This window comes from Nilaparvata lugens, chromosome 3, assembly GCF_014356525.2.
Source record: "Nilaparvata lugens isolate BPH chromosome 3, ASM1435652v1, whole genome shotgun sequence".
In the NCBI taxonomy this organism is placed as follows: Eukaryota; Metazoa; Arthropoda; class Insecta; order Hemiptera; family Delphacidae; genus Nilaparvata; species Nilaparvata lugens.
Genome location: NC_052506.1, coordinates 61,810,977 through 61,835,575, shown reverse-complemented (window position 1 = coordinate 61,835,575; position 24,599 = coordinate 61,810,977). Strand labels below are relative to the sequence as shown.

General features: G+C 31.5%; 1 protein-coding gene across 4 annotated transcripts in view; it reads right to left on the bottom strand.

Annotated features, from left to right (window-relative positions):
* Positions 1–1,815: 1,815 nt before the first annotated feature.
* LOC111061045 (PDF receptor) overlaps positions 1,816–24,599 on the bottom strand; it is a 270,887-nt gene continuing 248,103 nt past the window's right edge. For 3 of the 4 annotated variants that reach the window (XM_039424282.1, XM_039424283.1, XM_039424284.1), the window contains exons 8-12: positions 22,344–22,531; positions 18,691–18,776; positions 16,601–16,784; positions 14,749–14,955; positions 1,816–7,081 (exon numbers count right to left, since the gene is read on the bottom strand). In XM_039424282.1, coding sequence (XP_039280216.1) covers positions 7,046–7,081; positions 14,749–14,955; positions 16,601–16,784; positions 18,691–18,776; positions 22,344–22,531 — 701 coding nt within the window. In that variant the 3' untranslated portion in view covers positions 1,816–7,045. The remainder of the gene's footprint in view (positions 7,082–14,748; positions 14,956–16,600; positions 16,785–18,690; positions 18,777–22,343; positions 22,532–24,599) is intronic. The other variant, XM_039424285.1, reaches the window with a different exon arrangement.

Here is a 24,599-nt window from a genome sequence, read left to right as displayed (position 1 = left end):
GCGCCCAGTCTCTTGCCTTATGGGGTTTTACACCTGACCCATACTGTGAATGTGGCGAGATACAGACAATGGAGCACTTGGTTTCGAACTGCCCTCTGTTCCCATGTGAGGGAGGATTGCAGGAGGTGCATGCGGCAAGTGATATGGGGCTTAAATGGATCGAAGGAGTATTACAGAGAATTGACATTTGAGGCAGACCCATAGAGGCCATTCCAAAATATGCAGTACCTACCTACAGTGCCACAGATACTGTACCTCGGCCTACTTGTTATGTCAACATGAAACCACATAACAAGCAATTATTAATTATCAGCATTGATTATAACAGTAGTACACAGGATCAAGATTGTGGAGGAAAAAATCTTTGGATATGTTTATTACAAAATTCTAACAGTGCTCTAGATGTTTTAGTTGGTGAATTTGGTCACTGTCTTTGAAGAATGTGAAAATTTTGCAGTAGAGTTTTCTCACGATTCTGATACAATACGGTACCTATTGTTGATTGACATTAAAGCCTATGCCTGCCTATTATGACTTCAATTATAAACTATATAGTTTATTAGCTTGAATTGGTATTTCTAGTTCATTATTGATTTAGACACATACATTAGCCTACCTAATTCATCTAATTATTGTAGAATTTTCTGATGTTTTTTAGAAGTAAAATGAATGTTGATGATTCTATCAAGCTTTATCTTCCAATTTCAAAAACTTTACAAAATTCTTTTTGAAAAATGTTTTCCCCGATTGTTTATCGAGAATAATTTTTACCTTAGGCCTACTTCATATTCGACAGTCGTAGATCATTTTCAGTTATAGTAATCCTAGAGACTTGTGTACTAATATTCTAGCCTCATTTCATCTCTAGCTGGTGTTTGCTCTTGTAATAATTCTGAAAAATCTTCTTATTCCCCAAAAAGTCATGAATTTCTTTTACCAACATATATTTGGCTTCATGTCAGAATTTTATAAGAGTAGGTACACCGTGTATTGGAATTTTGAAATAATGTACAGCCTAATTAAATTTTATTGTATCATATGCCACACCATAGAAACGAAATCTTGAATTGATTGGAACGGTATTTTTTAGTTGAAGCATCAGCAAAGTTGATTCGAGCTTATTCAATTGTTTTGATGATAAAGTATTGTTTGGCATTTGCTTCAATTGATCCAAATAATCAATCAAATCATATTACATGGAAGCTTCAGAAGAATCAAACCGAGCTCAACATACGAGTAGTAGGCTACAATGGTTTTGACAAGTTCCATAGACGATTCGACATCAGCAGTTACATACAGAAGAGCTGTCATCATAATATTCAGCTGAATTATCAATAAAACTTTCCGACTTCCAATTAAAAGTTATGATGTTTACTATATTATTATTATTGTCTATGAATTCTACAACTGTTGTGCATAAACAAGTATTTCTAGTTTCTAGTACTTTGCATGGATTGGGCAGAAGTACGGTATAAGGCAGGATAGAACAAAATGATATAAGGTTTTAAAAAGTGATCCGATGAGAATAGGTATGTATTATAGTTTCGGTTTGAGGATTTGATAAAACTTCATATAGTAATATACGAAAATAACCATTCGTGAAAATATTTGTTGAGTTCAAAACATTCCATCAAAAGAGTATCATGAAAAGTTGGATGCCGTAGCATAAATGCGAACAAAAATTTTGCATGTCATTTTAGGAATCAAAAATTAGAATGCTATAGTAATATAATGGTTATTATAGTGGCTTTAAAAATTACGAGTAATATTATGAGTTTCTGTTTTTTATAGAATATCTAAATGAATTACATAATATATTTAGAAAAAATCATTTATTTCATCACAATACAATTGTATGCAATTACTGTGAATATTTGTAATAAAAGTATAGTTTTGTAATAAAATTATCTTATAGCTATATAAAAATCAATATTATTGTAAAATTTACAATTTTCTAAACAGTGTTTCGGATACTCTTAGTCCATAAACAATAAAGATTAATTGATATTAGGCCTATACTATAAAAAATGGTTAATAGCTTATCACTAGTCAATTTTTACACTTCAATTTCAGGAAAATACTTGGATTGACAACGTTTTAGTAGCATTGCACAATCTGGTTAGTAGAGCATTCTATTCTAAAGCTTCATACACATTATATTATAAAGAGTATAAATAAAAAAATATAACTTGCAGTACTGTAAAGTATAAAAACCGTTCTCATGAAAATTGATGAATAGGTACATGTGTAATCTACACATAAGAATCTACAGCATTTTTAAAAAGTGCAAATGAAAAAATAAAATCTTTTATAAAATATAATTAATTATTCTTAATAAAAATAGGATGTAAGCTGTTGATGATAAGCTGTGATGATACACTGTAAGCTTTTTGTTTTTATAACAACTGAATACTATGATAAATTACTACCCCACAATTGAGTTTCAAATGTAGAGTATCTTTTAGCTATGTTGATGTAAAACGTTAATTTATGATTTCTATGTTACCTCACCTCTTACAATTTTTTTATAAAAAGAATTGAAGGTGATAGAGTATCAGATTAATTATTCACTTATGAATAATTTATAATAAAGCAGTGCATTGGCTGCGCTATAAAGGCAACTATTCAGAAATTGACTTGGTGACTGACACAAATCTAACCTCAGTAATTCAAATTCAATCAATATCAGAGAGTTTCCAGTATCCAATGCGAAATTGTGAAAAATATTTGAAAGATTTTCACAAGTGCTATCAGGTTTTGGAAAAAGCTTCAAAATTGTGACTATTATGAATATCAATGATCGTTGAAGCAGACGGTCTATTCTCTATTGTCATAGAATAGATACCGTACTAGCTTAATTAAATTGCAAGATTTTCTACAAAAAATAAAAATTTTGATTCATTGCTGTTTGGCATTGAGCCATTTAATTAGTTGAAGTCATTCGTTTCATCGTCCAAGAAAATCAGTGGAAATATCAAGCAAGTTCTCAAAATGTTCCTATTATATTGAATTTATAATGTTTGCCTTCAACTGAGCAATACTCAAAATAAAAAAAAAATATTATAGAAACATTATAAATATTACCGGTATTTTCCTAATCGTATTTTACTCCTACATTTTTCATAAATTCTGATATTATAGACCCGAGTTCATCTAGAATTTTGTACAATGCTCGCGAATTGCTTGTTTGCTACGATATATTTTAACTCAAAAATATCTTAAATGAAAAATATTTCAACTCTTTCATCTAGAATAGAATACAGTTCAATTAATCTCCATTACTGTATTATTCCTCTACTTTTCAGGTATCTTCAACTCTTTTAAGAAAACATCATTCAAGACTATTTCTCAAAAATATTTTTTCCATTGAACATTAAAAATAAAGTGCGGCACAGAAATATTCATTATCAATTCCAGACCATCAATAATAGTTCAAACTATTAAGAGACGTCATACCCTTCTTAAAAGTTCTCTGTAAGCTCTCTAACTCCAATGAAATATTAATAACTTGAAAATACTACCTATTGAAAGAGAAAATATGATACTAGTTTTAATCATTACAGAATAAAAATTGATAGGGTGGGTACCTACTACATCACAGATCATTAAATTCATTAAATATTTTGTATTACAGAACCAAAAACTAACAATGTCCTTAGTTCCTAGCTCAAATTTCTGCCTTTGTTCTTTGGTGATAGCAGTGGCATTATTTTGTAATAGAAATGGATTAATAGTGAGATATGAAGAGTCATGGTGACAAACCTCCTAAAGATCAAATAAAAGAATACCTAGTAAACAATTGTGAGGTGGGAAATTATAAATACTTTTCAATTTTGATAGGAACTTATGATTTTCTCAGAGTACTATTGAACTTGCATTATTGAATAATAGTCAACTTGAACTTAAGATTGATTGAAAAATTTAATTATTTTTGAATTACCCACATATGAGCTCATATTTTGCATTTAATAATTATAATATAATAAATTCAACAATATAATTAAACGATTTCCAAGATCATGGATTTATAATATAGAAATAAAAACTAGAGTCAGTAGTTAATACAAAAAGTAAATCTAATTTTATTAATACTTGACTCACATAATTATGATGTGAGTCAAGAGTAAGTTAGTGGGTTTAACTTATAGCCTATCAACTTCGAGATTATACAAAAATATGTTGAAATTCAACAAAATGCAACGAACAAATTGATGAGTTCAATATTTGTAATCACTGAGCTAGATCAAGGAATCTATAATAGATTTTATTAAGAATACATTGTATTCTAGATTCCTTGATCTAGATGATGATGATATTCTAGTTTGTCCATTATTCATCGAACTACGGTATCGAACAAATTAATAAAAGGGCATGAATGAATCTTCTTCTTAGATTTTGTTTTTAAGTGCGGTATGAAGCTTAGGATACAATTAACTAAAAATATATTCATAATGGATCAATAACATTTTTAATAAAATTATACTTCTAAAGCCAGAATTATGGCCTAAATATATATATGCTATTTCAACAAGCATAATATTTCTATATTAGTATATCGGATCGATAATAAATTTCAAACTTCTCTTCGGTATCTTATGAAAGTGAAAAAAGCAGTGCTAAAATAACTGTAAATTAGTATTGTGAATGAAATTTTTCACTCTGCCGTTTCTCTCGAGATGACATATTAAATGAAATATGTAGGCACCGGTAACTTATGTAAAGTGGGTAATTATGATTTTATATGAATAAATTAACTGACCATAAAAGAATCGAATCTCATGATCAAAGCTCCAAAAGTTTAAAAAATCTATGCATGGAATTTTATTTGGGAATAGAAACTGTAGAATTTTCTATCTTTTAATAAGAATAAGCTATCAAAATATAATCTTGATGTGTACGGATGTAAAAGAAACTTATAACCGATAGTTCATCGTCTAGAAGTGAAATGAAATGAAATTTATTTCAAAAAAACATTACAAAGAAATAGAAAAACAAAGAGGTAACTTACTTATTGCATTAGCATGCATATTACAAGTTGATGTTAAATGTAGGTAGGATATTATAGGTTACTGAAAAGAAAGTAACATTGCTGCCAGGAATAATCACTATGTATATGTATAATAAATAATTATATGTTAAATATGATGGAATATGATACTTGCATAGGTTTAAATCCTGTGCGCAGTTAGCGCACAGAAGTTGGTGAAAATGTCACATAATAGTAGAAGTTACCCAAAATTGGTTCATCTTAATATTATTTTAATCATTTAGAGAAACAACTTATGAGTTTTATTGCAGAAAATGGTATTTTACTCTTCATGATCAGTGCAGAAATAGCCACTTTTCATTCAGTACCGCCAATTAAAACCTTCTTTAACAAATTACATCCCAAGTTGAATATTATGAACCTCATTCTATAAAATATCACGACTTGCACTTTACTGAAAATATTCTGACATCTTACTCAATTTTGATATTTCTTTTGGAATGCATTCCACCTAATAAGTCTCAGCCTGATGAAACTCCTCAGCCTGTTAGGAAAAGGCTCTTCTACCCTATAGCTCCTTTATTATTTTGTTAAAACAATCCAGAAACAGAAAACCCAAAAAGTGAGTGAACTGTTGTAGTTTACCATAGTTTACGGTGCAAAACAAGTCACATTTTACATAGATTTTTCAATAAGAAAACAGCAGTTTTCAACTTTGAAGTTCTATATAGCCTACATATAGCATACGGTAGCTTATATGTTCAAGTTTTATTCTCAATCTATTTTGCTTGATAGAATTACGTTTTGTTGAGAGAAGCAGAAAAAGAAAAAACAATAATTAAAATTATTTTTACGCATAGTTCGATGAATTTTGTAATAATTAAGCCTAGTCATAAAAATTTCAATGGAAAATAACAGCACAATACCGTATTCATTGAAATTGTGGTGTGATTCACTTTCATTGTCCATTTCATTACAATTCATCAAGTCTGTTTAAAACATAAAAATAATAGAGTTCTTTTGATAAAGGTAAAGCTACCCACATACTTTTTCTTGACATATAATTTATATTATATGATGTGACCAATTTGGGCCCAAGTAGTGAAGCTCCACCTTTATTACAACACTTTTAAAAACAGACTCTTTTGATTGATGATCAACTCTTAGGGCCGGCTTCCGAGTTCGGGATTTAGCTAAGTTCTAGACTTTAAACAGCTGGAGTCAGAAAATTGGCTTTCCGAAACGGGGCGTAGTCGCAGTTTTAGTGACAATCTTAATTTTCTCATTTCTATAATAAATTGGAAACGTTTTTCCTTGACGAAATTAAACATTTCTAAATGATACAAAATAGCTAAAACGTTACTCTATTTTCTCTGTATTTCATTTTGTGTTAAATTTTCTAGTTTTTCGAAATTTAATATAAACGTGACTACGACTACGCCCCGTTTCGGAAAGCCAATTTTACTGACTCCAGCTGTTTAAATTTTAAATCTCGAGCTCGGAAACCGGCCCTTGGACTTCCAGTGTCAATAAAAACTTGACCACAATTATTAAAATATCTACGAGAGTTCCATTAGCTATATTAACAATAAACTATGCAGTTCGTTTTGTTGTTTATGATCCGATCTGACAGATTTTTGAGTATAACAGAGACAAAAGAGCACATCCTACTACTTCAATTTTTTTAAAATTCGTTGTTGGGGAATCAACCAGTTGAAACCGACAATTCCAGTGTTACCAAAGCCAATCTTCTTCATTGATGAGCATAAACTTCAAATCCAACACTACTGTAGTGTTGTTGGTCAACTGGTGAGACGTTATTTTTGCTCCAAATTGGCAGTATTATTAACTTTTCAGCCATGTATTATCGTAGCCGGCCTTGAATGGGGTTTCTGCCGTTGTCATTGCTGATTGGAGGTGTCAGCGGCATGATAGGTGACTGAAGAAGGAGTGGTGATCGAGATGGAGATCACTGCCGAAGACCGATTGCTGCTACTGCCGCTGGTTGAGTCGCTGATGGTCGTGGAAAGGCTGCTTGGTGGCGTAGTGGCTCTGTCATCACAAATGACTGTCATTGAATGTCAAACTCGCGTCCTGAAAATAATCCAACACAACTGTCATCAATAAACAACAAAATGAGGAAAAAGGAGTATTTATTAAAAGTATTATAGTGGCCCGTAGCAATCAGTTCTCCTGCTATCAAACCAAAAGGGCACCGTACCTAATATAATGCAATTCCAATATTCATAAATGAACATCTAATTGAAAATTACTTTCAATTGTTGGGACTTGGGAGTCAGCATATTGATCAGTTGTTAAAGAAAGAATGAGTAATTAATTGCTGATTTGTACGGCGAGTGTGTTGTGCATCAATGTACTCAAAAATGTTGATGAACTTCATTTTTACATTGGTCTATAAAATGAATTATTTTCATGTTATGGAGTTGAAGGTCTACCATTGTCATAGCCCACTTTATTAATTTCATATCATAGTCAATTCATAGCGTAATTTGTAATGATAAAAAACAAATAATACATCAAGATGAGTTTCGAAAAGTAGAAAATCAAGTACTGTAACCACTAAAACTGAAAAGATTAAGTTGAAAGAGGAAATACACCAGGCATAGATTTGTATTGTTCCTCGCCTCATCACCAAAATTGACTAAACGTTTGAGAGCATCTTCAGAAAGAATAGTTTGTTGAAAATAAAAATAAAAGTAAATCCAATAATCAGGCTACCGGTGCTTAATGTACAAATTAATTATTCAAAAGCATGTAAAAATATAAAATACCTATCTAAAAATTAGCATACATAGGAAACTAGCATAAACCGAACCTAAAAACTAGATTTTAATATTCTGAAACTATTTTGTTAAAGTACCGTCATTTAGTATAAAATTTATTCAAAATTCAGAAAAAAGTTACTTTGGTATTTGGTATCACTTAAAAAATACTGTACATGTTTAATACATTGTTCTCTCATAGTTGCAATCTTTCTTCCCCTTCAATCCAGTTAATAATAACTTACTCATACAATGTTCCAATCTTACATGAACCAAAAAATGAGTAGCCCAGTTTCAAAACTCGTTATCTCCATTTTTTTCAATTTCCAGTTAAGACCGCCATTTTGTTCTCTGGGTTCATATACAACTATTCCCACTTGTTAAATGCTACAGAACACGTTAAAAAGGTATGAAAATGGCCGTCAAAGTTTGAATACTGCTGCAAAACTCGTCATGTGTACCCCACGTACTGCTGCAAAAGCCGTTATAGTTACTAAACGAATACTGCAACAGAACTCGTTATGTCTCTATGGAGTAGAATGTATTGAATTCCTTACTGCTGCAAACCACGTTATGTTTTTCAATGTATTCAGTTGTAATAATCTTCTAATACAAATGCATATTTTGTATAGTTTCTATTATAATTTGACCACTATAAAATTTTTACACTTGAAGAGATTTTAAGTTGACTTTAGACTTTATTTGGTGAATCATGAAATTTATATCTGACAATCAATATTTTCATTTGCATCTCAATACGGACTTCCTATGTGTTTAGTCATGCAGCATTTATTATTCCGAAAACATATTCTCCTTAATCAATTGGTAGTGATATTTATCAGTAAAGTGTTGAATTAGAAAAAAAAGATAGGTCAAATCAGTGTTTCAAAGATGAATTTATTTTTTGATAGTTGTTGATTGTCAATAGATAGTCCGGGAAATATGTGATGTACATGAATCACACAGAATTCCATATTCTTTCCATCTTCCATTTTAGGATGAATATAAACTAAGCTAAATTCAAAGGGTGAATGATAATTAAAAGCTAATTAAAAGGTGAAAGTAAATTCATGAGGTGAATAATTTTTTCCAACATTTTCCAGTTTCTCAATGTTGGGGGAGTGATAATTTTTTGTATAGCTCTTCTAAGGGTGGGCACACACCAGTTAGTCAAGACAAGACTAGTCACGATTAGGCACAATACTTCACATAGTTGCTTATGAATGCTACGATTTTTGATTAAACATGTGATGAATGATATTATTCATCAACCTATAATTTTTTGTTGAAAATAAAAATAAAAGTAAATCCAATAATCAGGCTACCGGTGCTTAATGTACAAATTAATTATTCAAAAGCATGTAAAAAATATAAAATACCTATCTAAAAATTAGCATACATAGGAAACTAGCATACCGAACCTAAAAACTAGATTTTAATATTCTGAAACTATTTTGTTAAAGTACCGTCATTTAGTATAACATTTATTCAAAATTCAGAAAAAATTACTTTGGTATTTGGTATCACTTAAAAAATACTGTACATGTTTAATACATTGTTCTCTCATAGTTGCAATCTTTCTTCCCCTTCAATCCAGTTAATAATAAATTACTCATACAATGTTCCAATCTTACATGAACCAAAAAATGCAAAGCCCTTGAAAATCATTTACAGAACTTCTGATAAAATAATCATAATTGGATGATTATTTTCTTATTCAATTACAAAAAAATCATTGAGTAATATTTTGTAAAATAGCATCATAGTACCCTTTTTCAAAATATTATCATCTTCATCGTCTTCAGGTTATTAAAAATAAAATTCAAATAAACTTTTTTCTATAACTTTGTTATTTTAAATATTAATTTCAAAAAGGCGGGTACTGTAATGCCAATTTTTATAAATAAAAATAAGTAGTCCTGATACATTTTTAAAACATCATTGGGCTTTAATATATTATTTCTCATCATCTAACTTATGATTTATTCATATTTATTATCATTCTGATTTAAATATATCAATGATTAATTTAATTATTATTTTTTTTATAGATTTCATTCCAGGTTCCACAAGGATATGATGATGTAATCATCTCAGTTGATGCTTTCAAAACAATGAATTTGAAAATACACATTCATAAGTAAACGAGAAGTAGAAAATACATTAAAAAGTATTGAATAATTATGTAAAAACTGCACAAATTGGCATTTTTAAAGGTTAAATAGAAAATATATCCAAGTTATTGCTACCTAATGAGTAGGAATGCAAAAAATGGAATCGATAAAAAGTCGATAAATATTTGATGCTAATAAATGGAGAATCAAAGACTAGGATATGCATGTCAGAAAAAATCACACAATCAAAGTTCTTCATTCAATAAGAGTTATGAGTAAGGTGGTATGTGGCATGAGTTAAGATCAATTTCATAATAATTCTCTTCAACTGTATTATACAATAGTCTTATTTGAAAAAATTATATTCAAACCCTCACTAAAATACGGTATGAATAAAAATGCAAAGATTGAATAATGCAGTAACATTCTTATTTTTATGATTCAATTAATATAATAGCAATTAATGTCTAAGCTCTCAGGCCTATGATTAAACATTTAAGAGGAATGAGCAATCAAATTAAGGAAAATAGTGTTCATTTCCTTATCCAGGTGTATTCCAGGAAAATTTGATCTAATTATTGGAATTATGAGTCATTTGAGAGGAGCAAGGCATGTATATTCTCCAAATATGGAGATCAATGAGGATAATGAGATTAAAAGACAAAATAAATAATAATTTGAATAATTATATTTATATAAAAATATTTATTCAACTTGCGATTTCAATTCAATTCTGAATCATACCTGGTTTGATTTTTTATTTAATAAACACCATTCCAATAAAAAAATTGAAAAAAGTGAATAATTTGACCTACTACTGTACCTACGTCGTTGAGTAGTTGGCATACCTTTCTAATAATCGCGGTTTTGGGGCTCAATTCTCGGCTAAGTCTGACATTTTGTCATCTTATTCCAAGTAGACTAAACTGATCATTCCCTAGGCACAAGCATCACAATTGATTAAAAAATGATAAAAATTCAAAGTGTGATACGGTATAAAAATAATTTCAATATGGATATCATGATTGAAATTGTATTACATGAAAACAATAGTCCTGTAGAAAGCCTCTCTGTTGAGTACAAAGAAACAAACAGTATAAGTAGGTAGGCCTACAGCAAATTTCAAAATCTATAATCAACTGATTTATAATATAAGAGTTGTATTGTTTTTTCTAATTGAATGGCATTTGCTGCTATATATCCAGCCTACTGGTATTTTTGCTCTTCATATAATTTGTCTATAATCGTCTGATACTGATAATTTAACTCTTCTATAGCCAGACAGGCTGATATTCTATCAATTTATGAAGAGGTATCTACATGGGATTTTAATGTCTGAACAATCAAGCTATTTTGGAAAATGCTGAGTTAGGGAACTATACAAGAGGCTATCAACATTGGATGCGATTCAATAATGAATATGGTTTTTCTATAGTACCTATTTGAATGAGTCTTTTTAAATTGTTGCTACAAAAACATTTGTGCTACGTTTGGAACATACTGGTGTATCAGTCAAACTCTTGAGGAAATATCATCATGCACAATATATCATAGATTTTATAGCATAGTATATCATAGTTATTTTAGAAAACATTTTCAATTTATTTTATCGGAAGAATTATTTTGCTTTGTCAATACAATCACAATTCCATGAATTCAACAAAATAAAAAAATGACTACAAATAATGAGACTGCTAAATTTTCAGCCTAATTTGGGTTTCATTAAAATCAGCCCTGCTAGCCTGTTTTCATTGCAAAGTTAGGATTTGGAATTGAAAAATGGCTAAATAATTAAACTATTATAAAATTTACCCCTTGAAAAAGTTTTTCCATTCAAGTCTAAAATATACTGAAATAGATGAGTCGTAATTCCTATAGTGTCGCTCTATTGTGGTGGGTAGACTTAGAAATGTGATGAGAAAGAACATTGCTGAAATTTCAAAGCAGACTCACAATGGTGAGTTCAAGTTTTAAAGTCTTCAAGTCTGAATAAGACGACCATCAAAATCCATAAAAAGTATTTCAAGAAATATTTACCACAATATTATTTTAAGTAATCTAATTATACTCTTGAACAAATAATCGCAGACAAGCTATATTCATATTATGATGAGATATGAGCTAAGCATAGCGTTAAAATTCTGATTTGGAACTTAATTTTCCAAATAAGGAAATAATAGTTTAAACTTATTTGAAGTTAACATTTATATAAAACAATATATGAAAGAGTTTGAGGTTTGATTCTTTGGCAAACAACATACATTTGCAATAAATGGGAAAGGTTTCACTAAAAAACCATAAACAATTGAAAAAAAAATAGTGGGCGTCAGTGAGCAATGAATTCATTGAGTTTTGATCCTATGATAATTCCTTGATCAAGGTAATAAAATGTGACTTCAGAAGGGAGCGGACTGGAGAAACTAAGTCTCCCGGAAATTCTAATAAAACATAAAATAAATTCTCAATACAAGAACAATTTGTGCTTAAAAAATAGGACCAATTTTTTATTGAATGTACTACTTATTGAATAATACTCATTTGCGTTCAATTAATGGTAAGGCTATTCCTAAGTTCCTAGCAGAGTTTCTATAAGTTTTCTAATGTGGAGCTATATTTTCTGTTTCTTCGAAAATGTATATTTGCAAGGGTACAATCAGAAACTAAGTGCATTGATTTATAATATAATCAATAAATACCTAAATCATTTGACGAAGTATTTACGTTACCAAATCTGACATTAATAACTTGATGGATAGAAGAAACACAAGGATCCGAAATGACTGTGTATAGTCGAAATGTCTGTGTTGTTCTTTGACACCTAGAAATTTACGACAGTAAAATGATTTGAAGAATATTGTGTAAGAGGTGAGTGACATTTGAAAAGTGTTCAATCAAATGTTTTTTCAATTTTAATTTGTCTAAACGATGCAGAATTAATTCTATTAAGCTTTCCATTAATATATTTTATTGACATCTCATAGAAATTCAAATATCACCATAATTGCATAAATCTTGTATAGCATAAGGACTTATAACCTAAGGACATCTATCAAAAAATTTACCATCAATCATCCTATTTGGAGTCTTGCGTAGACAAGAGTAACTCATCGACAAAAATGTATTGTTATTTAGAGGAGATTTGCTTTCTAACCAGAAAGCTAAACAAAATTTAAACTATTTAATATTTTTATGGATAACAATTGAAGAAATATATTTTATGAGAGAAATGTATACAACATTTGAACAGAATAAAAAATCGTTGATTTGAAATAATATGGTGGGAGCACTGTTAAGTTCTAAATTAAGTATTAACGATGCTATCTCATAAAAACTTATTTCATATCTCTATTCATCGGTATTCGTTTGTGAAGAAATGAGTTTGACTTCCCATCAGTTTCAATTATATTTTAATTCCATGCAGATTATATGATTATAATTAGGCCTATTATGTTCCACTATTATTATGCAATCAACAGTGGAATAATTTATTTATTTATTTTTTGATACAATTACAAATCATATGAATATGATCGGGATAGAACAACAGGCATAGCCCAAAACTATTCTGTTCCAAATTTTGATAAATAATAAAATGTCCGAAAAAATAGAACCTAACCTTTAATTAATTATGATAAGATGTCACGTATTTAAGATATCACAACTAAACACATTATTATGACATTGTATACTTCTATTGAAAATATTCTAAAAGTATTTATAAATAATTGAAGCACCAATCATATTGAATAAGTTGCTCACTATTCATTTTGTGATTAATTCTGAAATTTATTGTTGTAACTAAATTTTTCAAAAACACATAAGATTTTAGTTTTGATCAGGCTCACCGATATTTTTGGCATGTTACTTTTTTAAAAAATATGTAGGCTACTCCATAGACTCCATTGTACCGGCAGTTTGATTTCTGTCGATTTCAATATTGCAATTATTATAGTTGTTACCTACCTATACCAATTCGGTATGAATTGCAGATTTACAATCTTTTAAGCTGCTGGTAACATAGGTAATATAACAATTTCATCCTACTCTGAGTAGCTGTCCTCAAATTCTCATGAATGTAGTTTGCACTGAGATACAAACAAGTAGCCAACATCAATTAGTTTGCCAAACTACAGCCACTGTTTCTCAACTTCAAATTCAATCTGCCAGTCTAACCATTGCGGCGGTACCGTTAATGCGGGCAATATTGATCTTGTCCATGAACCCTTGAAAATGTTTCAGAAATTCAAATCTGATATTTTTGTGATATTTTCACCCGAGTTACACATGCCTAAAATGTGGAAACTTTACTGCACTGCCGTTCATGTTCATATAACATCATAGTATTGCATAGTTGAGTTGTAGCCTACATACAAAAGGATACATGGCAGATTTTCAGTTGTGCTGTTCAACTACTCGTATTATCATGGAGGCCTTCAAGTTAAGCAGGGGATATCTGAAGAGCTTTAACACCTGCCCTGAGTCAGAAATTCAATATTGGTTAATTTTTGCGTGGAGTAAAAAGTGGAACTAATCTCCAATCACATTTTAATTCCAACAATTTACTTGTAGAATTGATCCGCGTTATATACACAGTTTGAGGCGATCTTTTTGAAAGATATTCCAATTCAAGTAGCCCTATATTGGAATAGTTTATTAGAAAGATATTTCCATTCACAATTTAAGTTTCAACAATAGTATTCATAATTTGTTTTGATCAGCACCCCATCATTAATCTTGTTTGAAGCAATACATGTTTCAAATCCGATCCTCTATTATTAATATAGTTTGAAGCTATATTTTTCAAAATCAATGTAGGTAACAAAAAAGTTGTGACTGTGACTAGAGCATAGAGCCACAAACGTACTAACTCGGGAGTGGGTTGCGAGGGGTGTGAGCAGCAGGAGCGGAACCAGCTGCGGGGGGCGGAGGTGGCAGGGCGGGGGGGCGGAGTGGACACCACTTGCTCTGTCATGTTGGCCGACACAAACGCAGAGTTGCGTCGCTGCGGTGTGAAGTGCTGTGGCCGCAGCGACAGGTACGTCGACACACTCTTTCTCACAGCCATTCTCACCTGGAACACATTCACCAATAGTATGCTTCAAAGTAGAATAGAATGGAAAAGTAGCTATTTTACATTAGTATTTTTACTGGCTTCGCGTCTATACCCCAGCAATATAGTAGCTGACCAAATTTTTCCTTTCAAATTTTGATGAAAAGTCAAGTACAGGTAATAGATAATAGATAATCGTATACTAATAATAGATAATAGATATTTCATAGTTGATGAAAATCAAGGAAATAATATAGATAATGGATGAAACAAATAAGACATTTCAAACCACTGCTCAGTTGGTCTTTGTTTTATAATTATTATAAAATTGATGTTGTTTCCCATGAAGAGTCAAGTGTTTTAACTTGAATTAAATAAGTCATATTATTATGTAATGATGTGATCATAATGAGATATGAGTAATCAGTATACTTATAACTTCAAAGAATAATAATATTATTATAAGGTGAGGCAATATCAGTCAGTGGCTGAAAATAGCCTATTTCTTTCATTAATTTTCTATATATTTAGAATACTTGATCAATGTTTTCGATTTCTAACTGCCATCTGTTGCATCACAGTCCATTGTGCAGTAATTGTAATATAGTTGTATTGTTTTCCAACAACCGATATATTTATGACTGATGTTGTATTTCTCCAAAATGAATAGGCTATAATTATGAACAAATACCAAAGTTCAGTTCTTTTTCTATTATTTGCGCAATTCCTCGTCCTGGATATATTCAATTGATACATTTTTTGGATTTCCAACTGCTACAAATCACATGCACTAGAATCTCTATCAATATAAGGAAGAAAATTAAACCTTTGGGTATGGTTTGTTTTTTGTTCCCCAAAAAGCTTATTCTATGAATGGATAATGGTTTTATACTGAAATTTTATAATATAAAACGTCTATAGTATTTTTTTTTAATTCTATAGTCTTTATTTCCAAGAACATTACAAACAAAGAAAACGAAAAACAATAAGGGAACTTACTTATTGCATTAGCAAGTTGATGCTAAATGTAGCTATATATTTATAGTCTATTCAAAAGAAAGTAATATTACTGCTGGAATAATTATTATGTTTATTATAAATAATTACGGGTAATTTTTGAGGGAAGATGATACCTGCATAGGTTTAAAACCTGTAAGCATGTAGTTTATTAAAATGAAAGATCAAACAAAGACACAAATAAAATTTCAAACGAGTTGATAATTATAACTAACGTACGTACCTAAAAAAATAAAAGTGTAAACACTCCAAGTGATATTGATGTAAGTGTTTCAGTAATGTCACTTTTATTTCCAATATCAGGTAGGTTGAAGGCGAATTATTGAAAAAATTATGACTTAATAGGCATAAGTTACATACACATTGATATTGAAGGAGTTTGGTAAGTACAATCTTAGGCCGTAAAACATCTAATAATTTGTTATGTGGAGAAATCTGAATTGGCTTGGTAAATATAATTGATATTCGAAGTACCGGTGAAGTGAAAACAATATGATGTGCAGTATAATATTATATAGGCTACTAATTTAGGATCATGATAATTTTTGATGTATCCATGAGAAAAATGAAATAAAAATAATTATTAGCCAGATTGAAAAGAAATCCTTCTTATGCAAACTTGAAAATATAGAAAAATTGTGAAATTAACCTCTCCATTGAGGAAGCAGTAGAGTATCGCTATGAATAAGCCTTGGAAAGAAGTGAGGAAGTGAGTTGTGTATGACCAGAGCCCAAATTCCCACACTGCTCTGGTGAGAGGGGCCTCTGTCATATTCACAAGGTTTGTGATGCCCAGTAAGGGCAGTAATACAACTGCAGCTCGTACTGCTTTCCTGCAACACAAAAAAATTAAATTCGTAAAATTTACACTAGACACATCACTAACAACATATAACACATAACTAATTCATTTCACCTTGACTAATTTCGTTTTTGAATCCACTTACTGAAAAATTAATACAGTAGCATAACAGGCTTACATAATATTAGAAAATAAGAGCTGGTAATGATTTTTGTTCCTCTGATTAATAGTATCTATGAATTCATGTTAAGTTTTCAACCTGGAATACAAGGAAATCTTGAAACACATACATTCATACCATTAAAAACCAGATTATGTCACATTTTAAAATCTCCAACTTTTTATATTGAAATGAAATGCATTCCACTTCTGACGAAGAGTCAGGTTGGAAGTTGACAGGTTGTCAACCTGCCGCTTTTTATTTATTCAGCAAGCCCAATAATTGTTTTCGAACTTCAATAAAACTACTAAAAACCAATATCAGCGCGTTAAGAATATGTGAAACGGATAGATTAACTTATTTAAACTTATCAAATAAGCACTTCTAAAAAAACATAAATATGAAAAATTGAACTATTTCTAGTATTGTATAATAATTTCATCAAGAATAAAAACAATATAATAGAGAAGCTCGTGACCTTTAAATGACCATTACCCTGCGATCCAATTAATTAGACTTGAACACTTCCATTTCATATCTACTCGTAATTAACAATGAGAGAGGGAATCCTCCTAAATTATTTATTAGTGAATCATGTTGACTGTAGTCTGTATGGAGAACAAGTAATTCAATGGCTATCTGTGAAATGGCCCATTGATGACTGAACATCCATCTGGCCGAATACATCATTCTCTCTGTTCATGTATTCGGAATTGTAATGGATCTGTGCATTGTACCTACAGCATAATGTCTAGTTATGGGCTTTGTTTTGGTTAGGCATTCCCTGTCTGCATTCTATCATCAAAGCTTGAAAGATGAGCAAACAATATGCAATAATTAAAATTACCAACATCCATCACAGAGCATTATTTGTCTTCTTGGAATTTCAAAATGTAGGAGTGTCTGATTCGAGAATTAATTTGCATCTACAACTACTCTTAAATTCATCATCACTTGGAAGCCTACGAGAGGATACATAATTTGTTAGGTGATGTTGTTTCCAAATATGGTTTGAATTAATGGATACGGTACCTGTATTGATTCAAGGGATGTTAATTTCTCTCCCGTAGCTTGAGGCTGGATGGTTATTGAAATTTATTTTCACTAAGTTTTTCTCACTCCTATAACAATGATATAAACTATATAAAATGCACTATTTAAAACGGATTTGAATGGAGTATGAGGTAGTGAGTAATAATTAATAAATATAAGTTTAAAACCAATCAATTAATAAAATGATTAAATGCTTACTTCTTATATTATCTCTGACACCTAGATAGGACTACTAGTACATTTTTACCATAAGTGGGTATGGTATTAAAAGTATTATGAAGTTTTATAGTTGAAAATAATTTTTCTGAGTTTAATTTTTCAAGCAATTTAAGCATGATGTTATTAATTTCACAAGTACATGTATTCCATTGGAATAATACACATGTATCTAGACAAATTATTTGGGTTTAATCTTCATGTACCGTGGTTCAATCAGTGTTTTCATTTTTGTCAAATATGAGGTACTGTACTGCTATCCATGGGGGAAATCCCCCCCCCCTCCACAAAAAAAGGGAATAGCTTCCAGAGGCTTTTACCTAGAGGTTCCGGTATGGCCGTGAGACTCACTTTTTGTACGGTCATAAAAAACTCTCCTTTCCGTCACCGGATAGAATGTTTTCCCGTGATTTATAGAAGTATTGCCACTGGAAGGAGGATAACGTCTATTCATTAAAGATGTACGAATAGCTTGTCCAGAATATTCGGAAATAAAAATATACATCACCTGACTTGCTCGATTTCACTTGTGTGGCTTTGGCGAAGTTTAACAACCAACACTCTGATGATATTCAAGAGAAACAGAAAATTCATCTGAAAAAAGAGAAATAATTTAAATTAAATTCTAACATTGGTAAGCCTATCATTCAGTTACAATCTTCAATAATTTGCAATTATCAATTATTTTCCACCATACATCAAGAACGGAACGTTCTTGGATTCAACCAGGAAATCCTATATGTAGGTATATAAGAATAAGTTTACTGGAAGAACTTGACAGTCCTCTTTCAAGATGTTTTGAATAAGTCTTATTCAAATCAAATATTATACGAGGCACTCAAGCAACATTTTAGAATTTTTCACCACAATAAAGAAATCCTTCGCTGCATTATCCATCCACATCGATTGAAATAAATCAATACATTTTATCAATTGCCATTGGCAAAAATAAGTCAGAGCTCATCGAACCAGAGCTTAGAAAACATAAATTAGTCAAATTAGGGTCGAAACGATAAGACTTATATTTTATTTGATTCTAAAATCAGCAGTAATGTGGAACTCCACCATTTATTGCGATCATTAAGCGCAGTTTATTGAGGATTAGAGGGTGGAGAGCAGCCAGATATAATGGCGTTGCAAGCCGGGAGAGAGCTTCATTGACGCGTGATCGCGACTCGTGAATGTCGCGGTGGCTGGAATAGGTCGTGGGAGAGAGGATGGTGGTACTGACTTTTCAGCAGGGAAAGCTTGCGAGACATTTTCACTCTTAATGAAAGCGTTTAATAATTGGTCCGTACAACTGTGGACACACTGAATGCCGTTTCAGCTTTCCAGCAAACGTGATTTCGCTCTTTGTTGTATTTCTTTCATCTCCGGCAACCAGATTTTTTTTCATCCGGGGTCGCCTCGGCTAACATTCCGTGGAAAAATCCCAGCCCTACGCTTAACGCCGTTACCTCCATTTAGAAACTTATTCCCGCCAACTTTCATTTTGCCACTGGAAGAATCCAGGACCACTTGGAAATGTTCCCAGTGTCGACTGAAACTGTAAAAGCACGTTCACGGTGCAGCAGCATTTTAAAACAGGGATTCGAGCACAAGACTTGCAAAGTTGTTCAAAGTGTAGCAGTAGGCCTACACCATCTTGGACAGGGAATAGCAAACTGGTGAAATAATATTCAAGGTATTTTAGATCTTTGTGTTCTGGGACATGAACACGAAAGTTGCTTTATCCGATGAAACTGTTCTCATAAGCTAAAGAGAATACTCAGACTTTTCAAAATAATAAAATTGAAATGGAAATACTCATTTTTATTTTTCAGTGCTATATTTTGAAAAAATATGTTTCATATAAGCAGGACAATTATTTTTTAAGGTGAAGAATGTCACTTCGAATGGAGTCTTGAAGAGAGAACTGCAAGAGTAAATACAAATTACTTGTATATTAAAATATATTTTTTGAATAAACTATTCCGGTATCCTTTTAGTTTTCATTTCAATGACACTAGATTTATAAGTATAATATTATATTTAGCAACCAAGGAGTGAAGAGGTGCAATTATTGGAAATCAATTACTGTATGCTATAGAGCATACTATTACTATGCTACGCGTATCGTCTTTTATCGCTTTTATTGTATCAAAACCATTGCAGTCGAATAGAATAGCAACAACTTGTGTGGATTCAAATCGCTGATTTAAAAACTGACATGGAAAACTACATTGAAGTGATCAATGACATGATATTAAACATGATGATAAAACTCGATAATATCATTGTTAATGAATAAATGGTAATTAAGGAGATCTCGTGCTTGCAGAGCATCCCAATTAATTCATTGCATTGTACGCTTATTCTATCCCAAACATTGTACATGAAACAATTTTCATGCTATAATAGAAGTGAATGTTTGATGTAAGTTCTTGTATGATTCTCAAATTTACCTCAAATTTAAAATGACCTCTCTCATTTCTAGTATTGTACTCTGCTATTCTATAAATAAAAAAAATTCAGTACCCTTTCAAATTATTTTGTCACACATGTTTCGGACATTATAGGTAATGCAATTTACTATTTTTTTATCATTTGTAAATGGCATTAATGTCCAAAACATGGTGTGACAAAATAATTTGAAAAGGTACTGAGATTTTTATTTTTATTTATATTAAAAGTAGTCTGCTATTCTAGTATTCAGTAAAGTGTGCCATAGAACATAGAATATCTAGAGAATCTAGTTTATTTGAGATTTTCCGCTTGTCACAGGAAAATCTAGTTGATGTGCAATTTTTCGCTCTGAAATAAATTTCAATCCAAACTGAATTATCGGTTTATTCAGCTACAGTAGAGATGCAACGCAGATAATGTTGATTTTGGTTTATATTGATGTATGTTGAATTATTCATTGTCAAGCAGGCCTTCATTCACATTGATCTTCGACTAAAGCAACCGATCGTAATTTTTTGAATATCTACTAAAATGTTTTGGATAATTGAAGTTGAAGGTTCACGCAGTCGAGTAAGACTTATTGAACATACTTTTTACTATTCCAAGCCTGTAAAGTAGATAAATTTGAAGGAACAAAATTTAGGTTTCTTTTTTAATTTATATAGCAATCCTTTGAGTGGGAAATGGAAAAATTATTGACAATTCAACTTGTATAATACTCTATTATATTATAAAAGTAGGAAGTTTTATTGATATTGTGGACAGTTTTAAATATCTAGGAGAGACGATCACATATAATCTTAGTGAGAAGGCCTCTTGGAAGGCCAGAATTTCCAAGGGACAGCATGTAACTAGGGACACTTATAAGAGGAAAAGTCTTTCCATTTGTACAAAACTGAAACACTACAAGACAGTTCTAAGATTGCAAGCAATGCATTGCAGTGAAACACTTTTCAATATTGACGGAAATGGAATTAAAGAAACTATAAGAAGAGTTGAAAGACGGATTCTTAGAACCTGCATAAACAAAAACATGTAGTTGACAACCATTTCAGACTCCTTCCAAGAGAACAGATTTATAGAGAAATAGAACCAATAACTGACGCAATGCGCAAAAAAAAATTTCTTTCTTTGGACATATTCTTAGAACCCCAGCGAATCGATTGTTAAGAAGACTTATTGGAAAATTCAAGAGTGCGAAAACAGACAGAGCCACAATTCCTTGGCTTGTGGAAATAAAAAAGACATATCGGAACTAAATTTAACTATTGACGATGTCAAAAATCACACAAAAATCTATAGGGAAACCATCACTGACAGAAAGACGATATTATCAATAAAAACAATTAGGAGAAGGCAACAGGTTTGTTCAGATGAATTGAGAAAAGAAAGATCTGACAGAATGAAAAGGTACTGGAAAGAATTGAAGCGAATTAACATAGAAATAGGACTAACCAGAGACTACAGTGATCCTATGTGGTCATAAAATCAATAAAATAAAATTATAAGAGTAGGCAAGTAACATTTCATCTCACTTATCATTTTTGAATTTCAGTTACATTTGCAAAGTAATGACAATAGTGTTAAATAGTAGTATATTATCCTTCACACATACTACTCTTAATACCTACTAAAGAATCGGCTACAACATCAGAAGCAATAATAAGCACTTGAACCTAGTAGAATTATTATCTATTGCATAATGTTGTTACTCACCAGTATGAATATGAGCCTGGGCCCCTCGAGTATCCAGAAGAACTTGTTGAGGTTGTATCCCCACCAGCAGCGCGTGGACCCGAGAGTGGAGGCGGTGGTCATTGCCCAGGCGGCAGTCATGAGCACCGGCACCCCCCACCCAACCATCGTGTACGCCGCGTAGTACGACTTCTCTTGGAACACTGTCACTGAAACAAGCATTAACATATTCAAGGGTAATGTGGCAGAGGAGAGAAGGTCTGCAGTTCTAACTGCGCTTTTGGTAAAGGTGGATGATTGAATGCATGAATGAATCAATCAACCTTTCGAAAGTACGGTACAGATAACAAGTAAGTTGTAGAAGTACTATTGTAGACGTAACCAAAGAATACCGTACCATTAAGTTTGGCCAGAGAATGATCAAAAGGTCAATAACGCTATTATTTCTCTATGGTTTAGCTATCAAAAGATATTGTTTAGTGAATGGATAATAAGTATTCCATATTGTATTCATTATGATTTACTACTTGTTATAGACAGTAATTTTGTTATGTAACGTTTGTTATATTGGGTTTGCTATATAAAGATCTATGTCACTGAAGGTCTATTTTATAGCATATTGCAGCCCAACTTCTTGGCAAACCAAATTAATTGAATTTCTATTAGAGACCAAAACCAAACTATCATTATCAGCATTGCAATTTCGCTTACTAAATCAAGGGATAACATTATTAAGTCTTAGTGGAATTATTACTGGATAAATAGTGGTGTCTTTACTTTATCACTCATTTGTAAATCTGTCCCCAACTAGACTACTAATATGAGTCTATAATTTTGACGTATCATTCTTCAGTCATGTGTTTTGGTGGAGTGATGATTTGAATGAGTATGGTCACGGAGTAATGATTTGAATCAGTATGGTCACGGAGTAATGATTTGAATGAGTATGGTCACGGAGTAATGATTTGAATGAGTATGGTCACGGAGTAATGATTTGAATCAGTATGGTCACGGAGTAATGATTTGAATCAGTATGGTCACGGAGTAATGATTTGCATCAGTATGGTCACGGAGTAATGATTTGAATGAGTATGGTCACGGAGTAATGATTTGAATGAGTATGGTCACGGAGTAATGATTTGAATCAGTATGGTCACGGAGTAATGATTTGAATCAGTATGGTCACGGAGTAATGATTTGCATCATTATGGTCACGGAGTAATGATTTGAATGAGTATGGTCACGGAGTAATGATTTGAATGAGTATGGTCACGGAGTAAATAAACAATATTAAAACTTTGTTTCTACTTTCTGTGGTTTGGTCAATCACAATGCTGTCTTTAAGAACCTCATTTTTGTGCAGGTGTCTAATACGTTTCAAAGGAATCGAAAAATTAAAATACTAGCTGATGTCTAAAAAAATATCAATAGAGAACATAATATTACAGTCGCAAATTGTAAATGAGATGGTGGATAGGTGAAATAATAATAGATAAAAATTCAACTTTTAAGATTTGCTTCAACGGAGCCATAGTTGGAAATCATTTTTTCAGCTTGATAAAATAATCTGTTCGATAATGATTACGTAATAATTTATAATTACTGTAATACAATTAATTTGGGTAGGCTTGAATGATACAGCCTATTCTGTGATCATCGATTCCAATTCTTTTAGATAGCCTTTCCTGAAAACTCGATGAATAGAAAAACTAGAACATATTTTTCAATAATTTTTTTTATTGTTTCAGGAACTCTTTTCTGAAAATAGATCTCATTCATTATTTCCATTCATATTGATCAACCACATTACTGCTCTCTAGTGCTCTATTATAACAACATAAGTACTGAATGTTCATTTGCTAGCATATTGCGGTTCTACCCATTTCGGCAAGCCCTAGTATGAATTTCTATTACAGCCCAAAATCAAATTATCAACATTGCAATTGCGCTAACCGCATCAAGGGATGGATGTCACGCTGGGAACATTCTTTGCTTGGCTGTCCCCTCCCCCCACCCAACCAACATGTCACACGAACACAAGCACACAGTGCTGCACACCACCCATTAATCTGCCAATTAATTCTGTTCATTAACGCAGACAAAGCTACTTTGAAGCGGCTCTAATACTCTAATTCATCACAAATATATCATTCATTAACTTGATTAAACGTGGGCTCCATATATATTTTTACAGCATTCATTTTCAATATGGTTCCACTTGAAAAATAACAACCGCACTCATAATTCAAATTTCAACAAATAATCAGCTACTAGTTT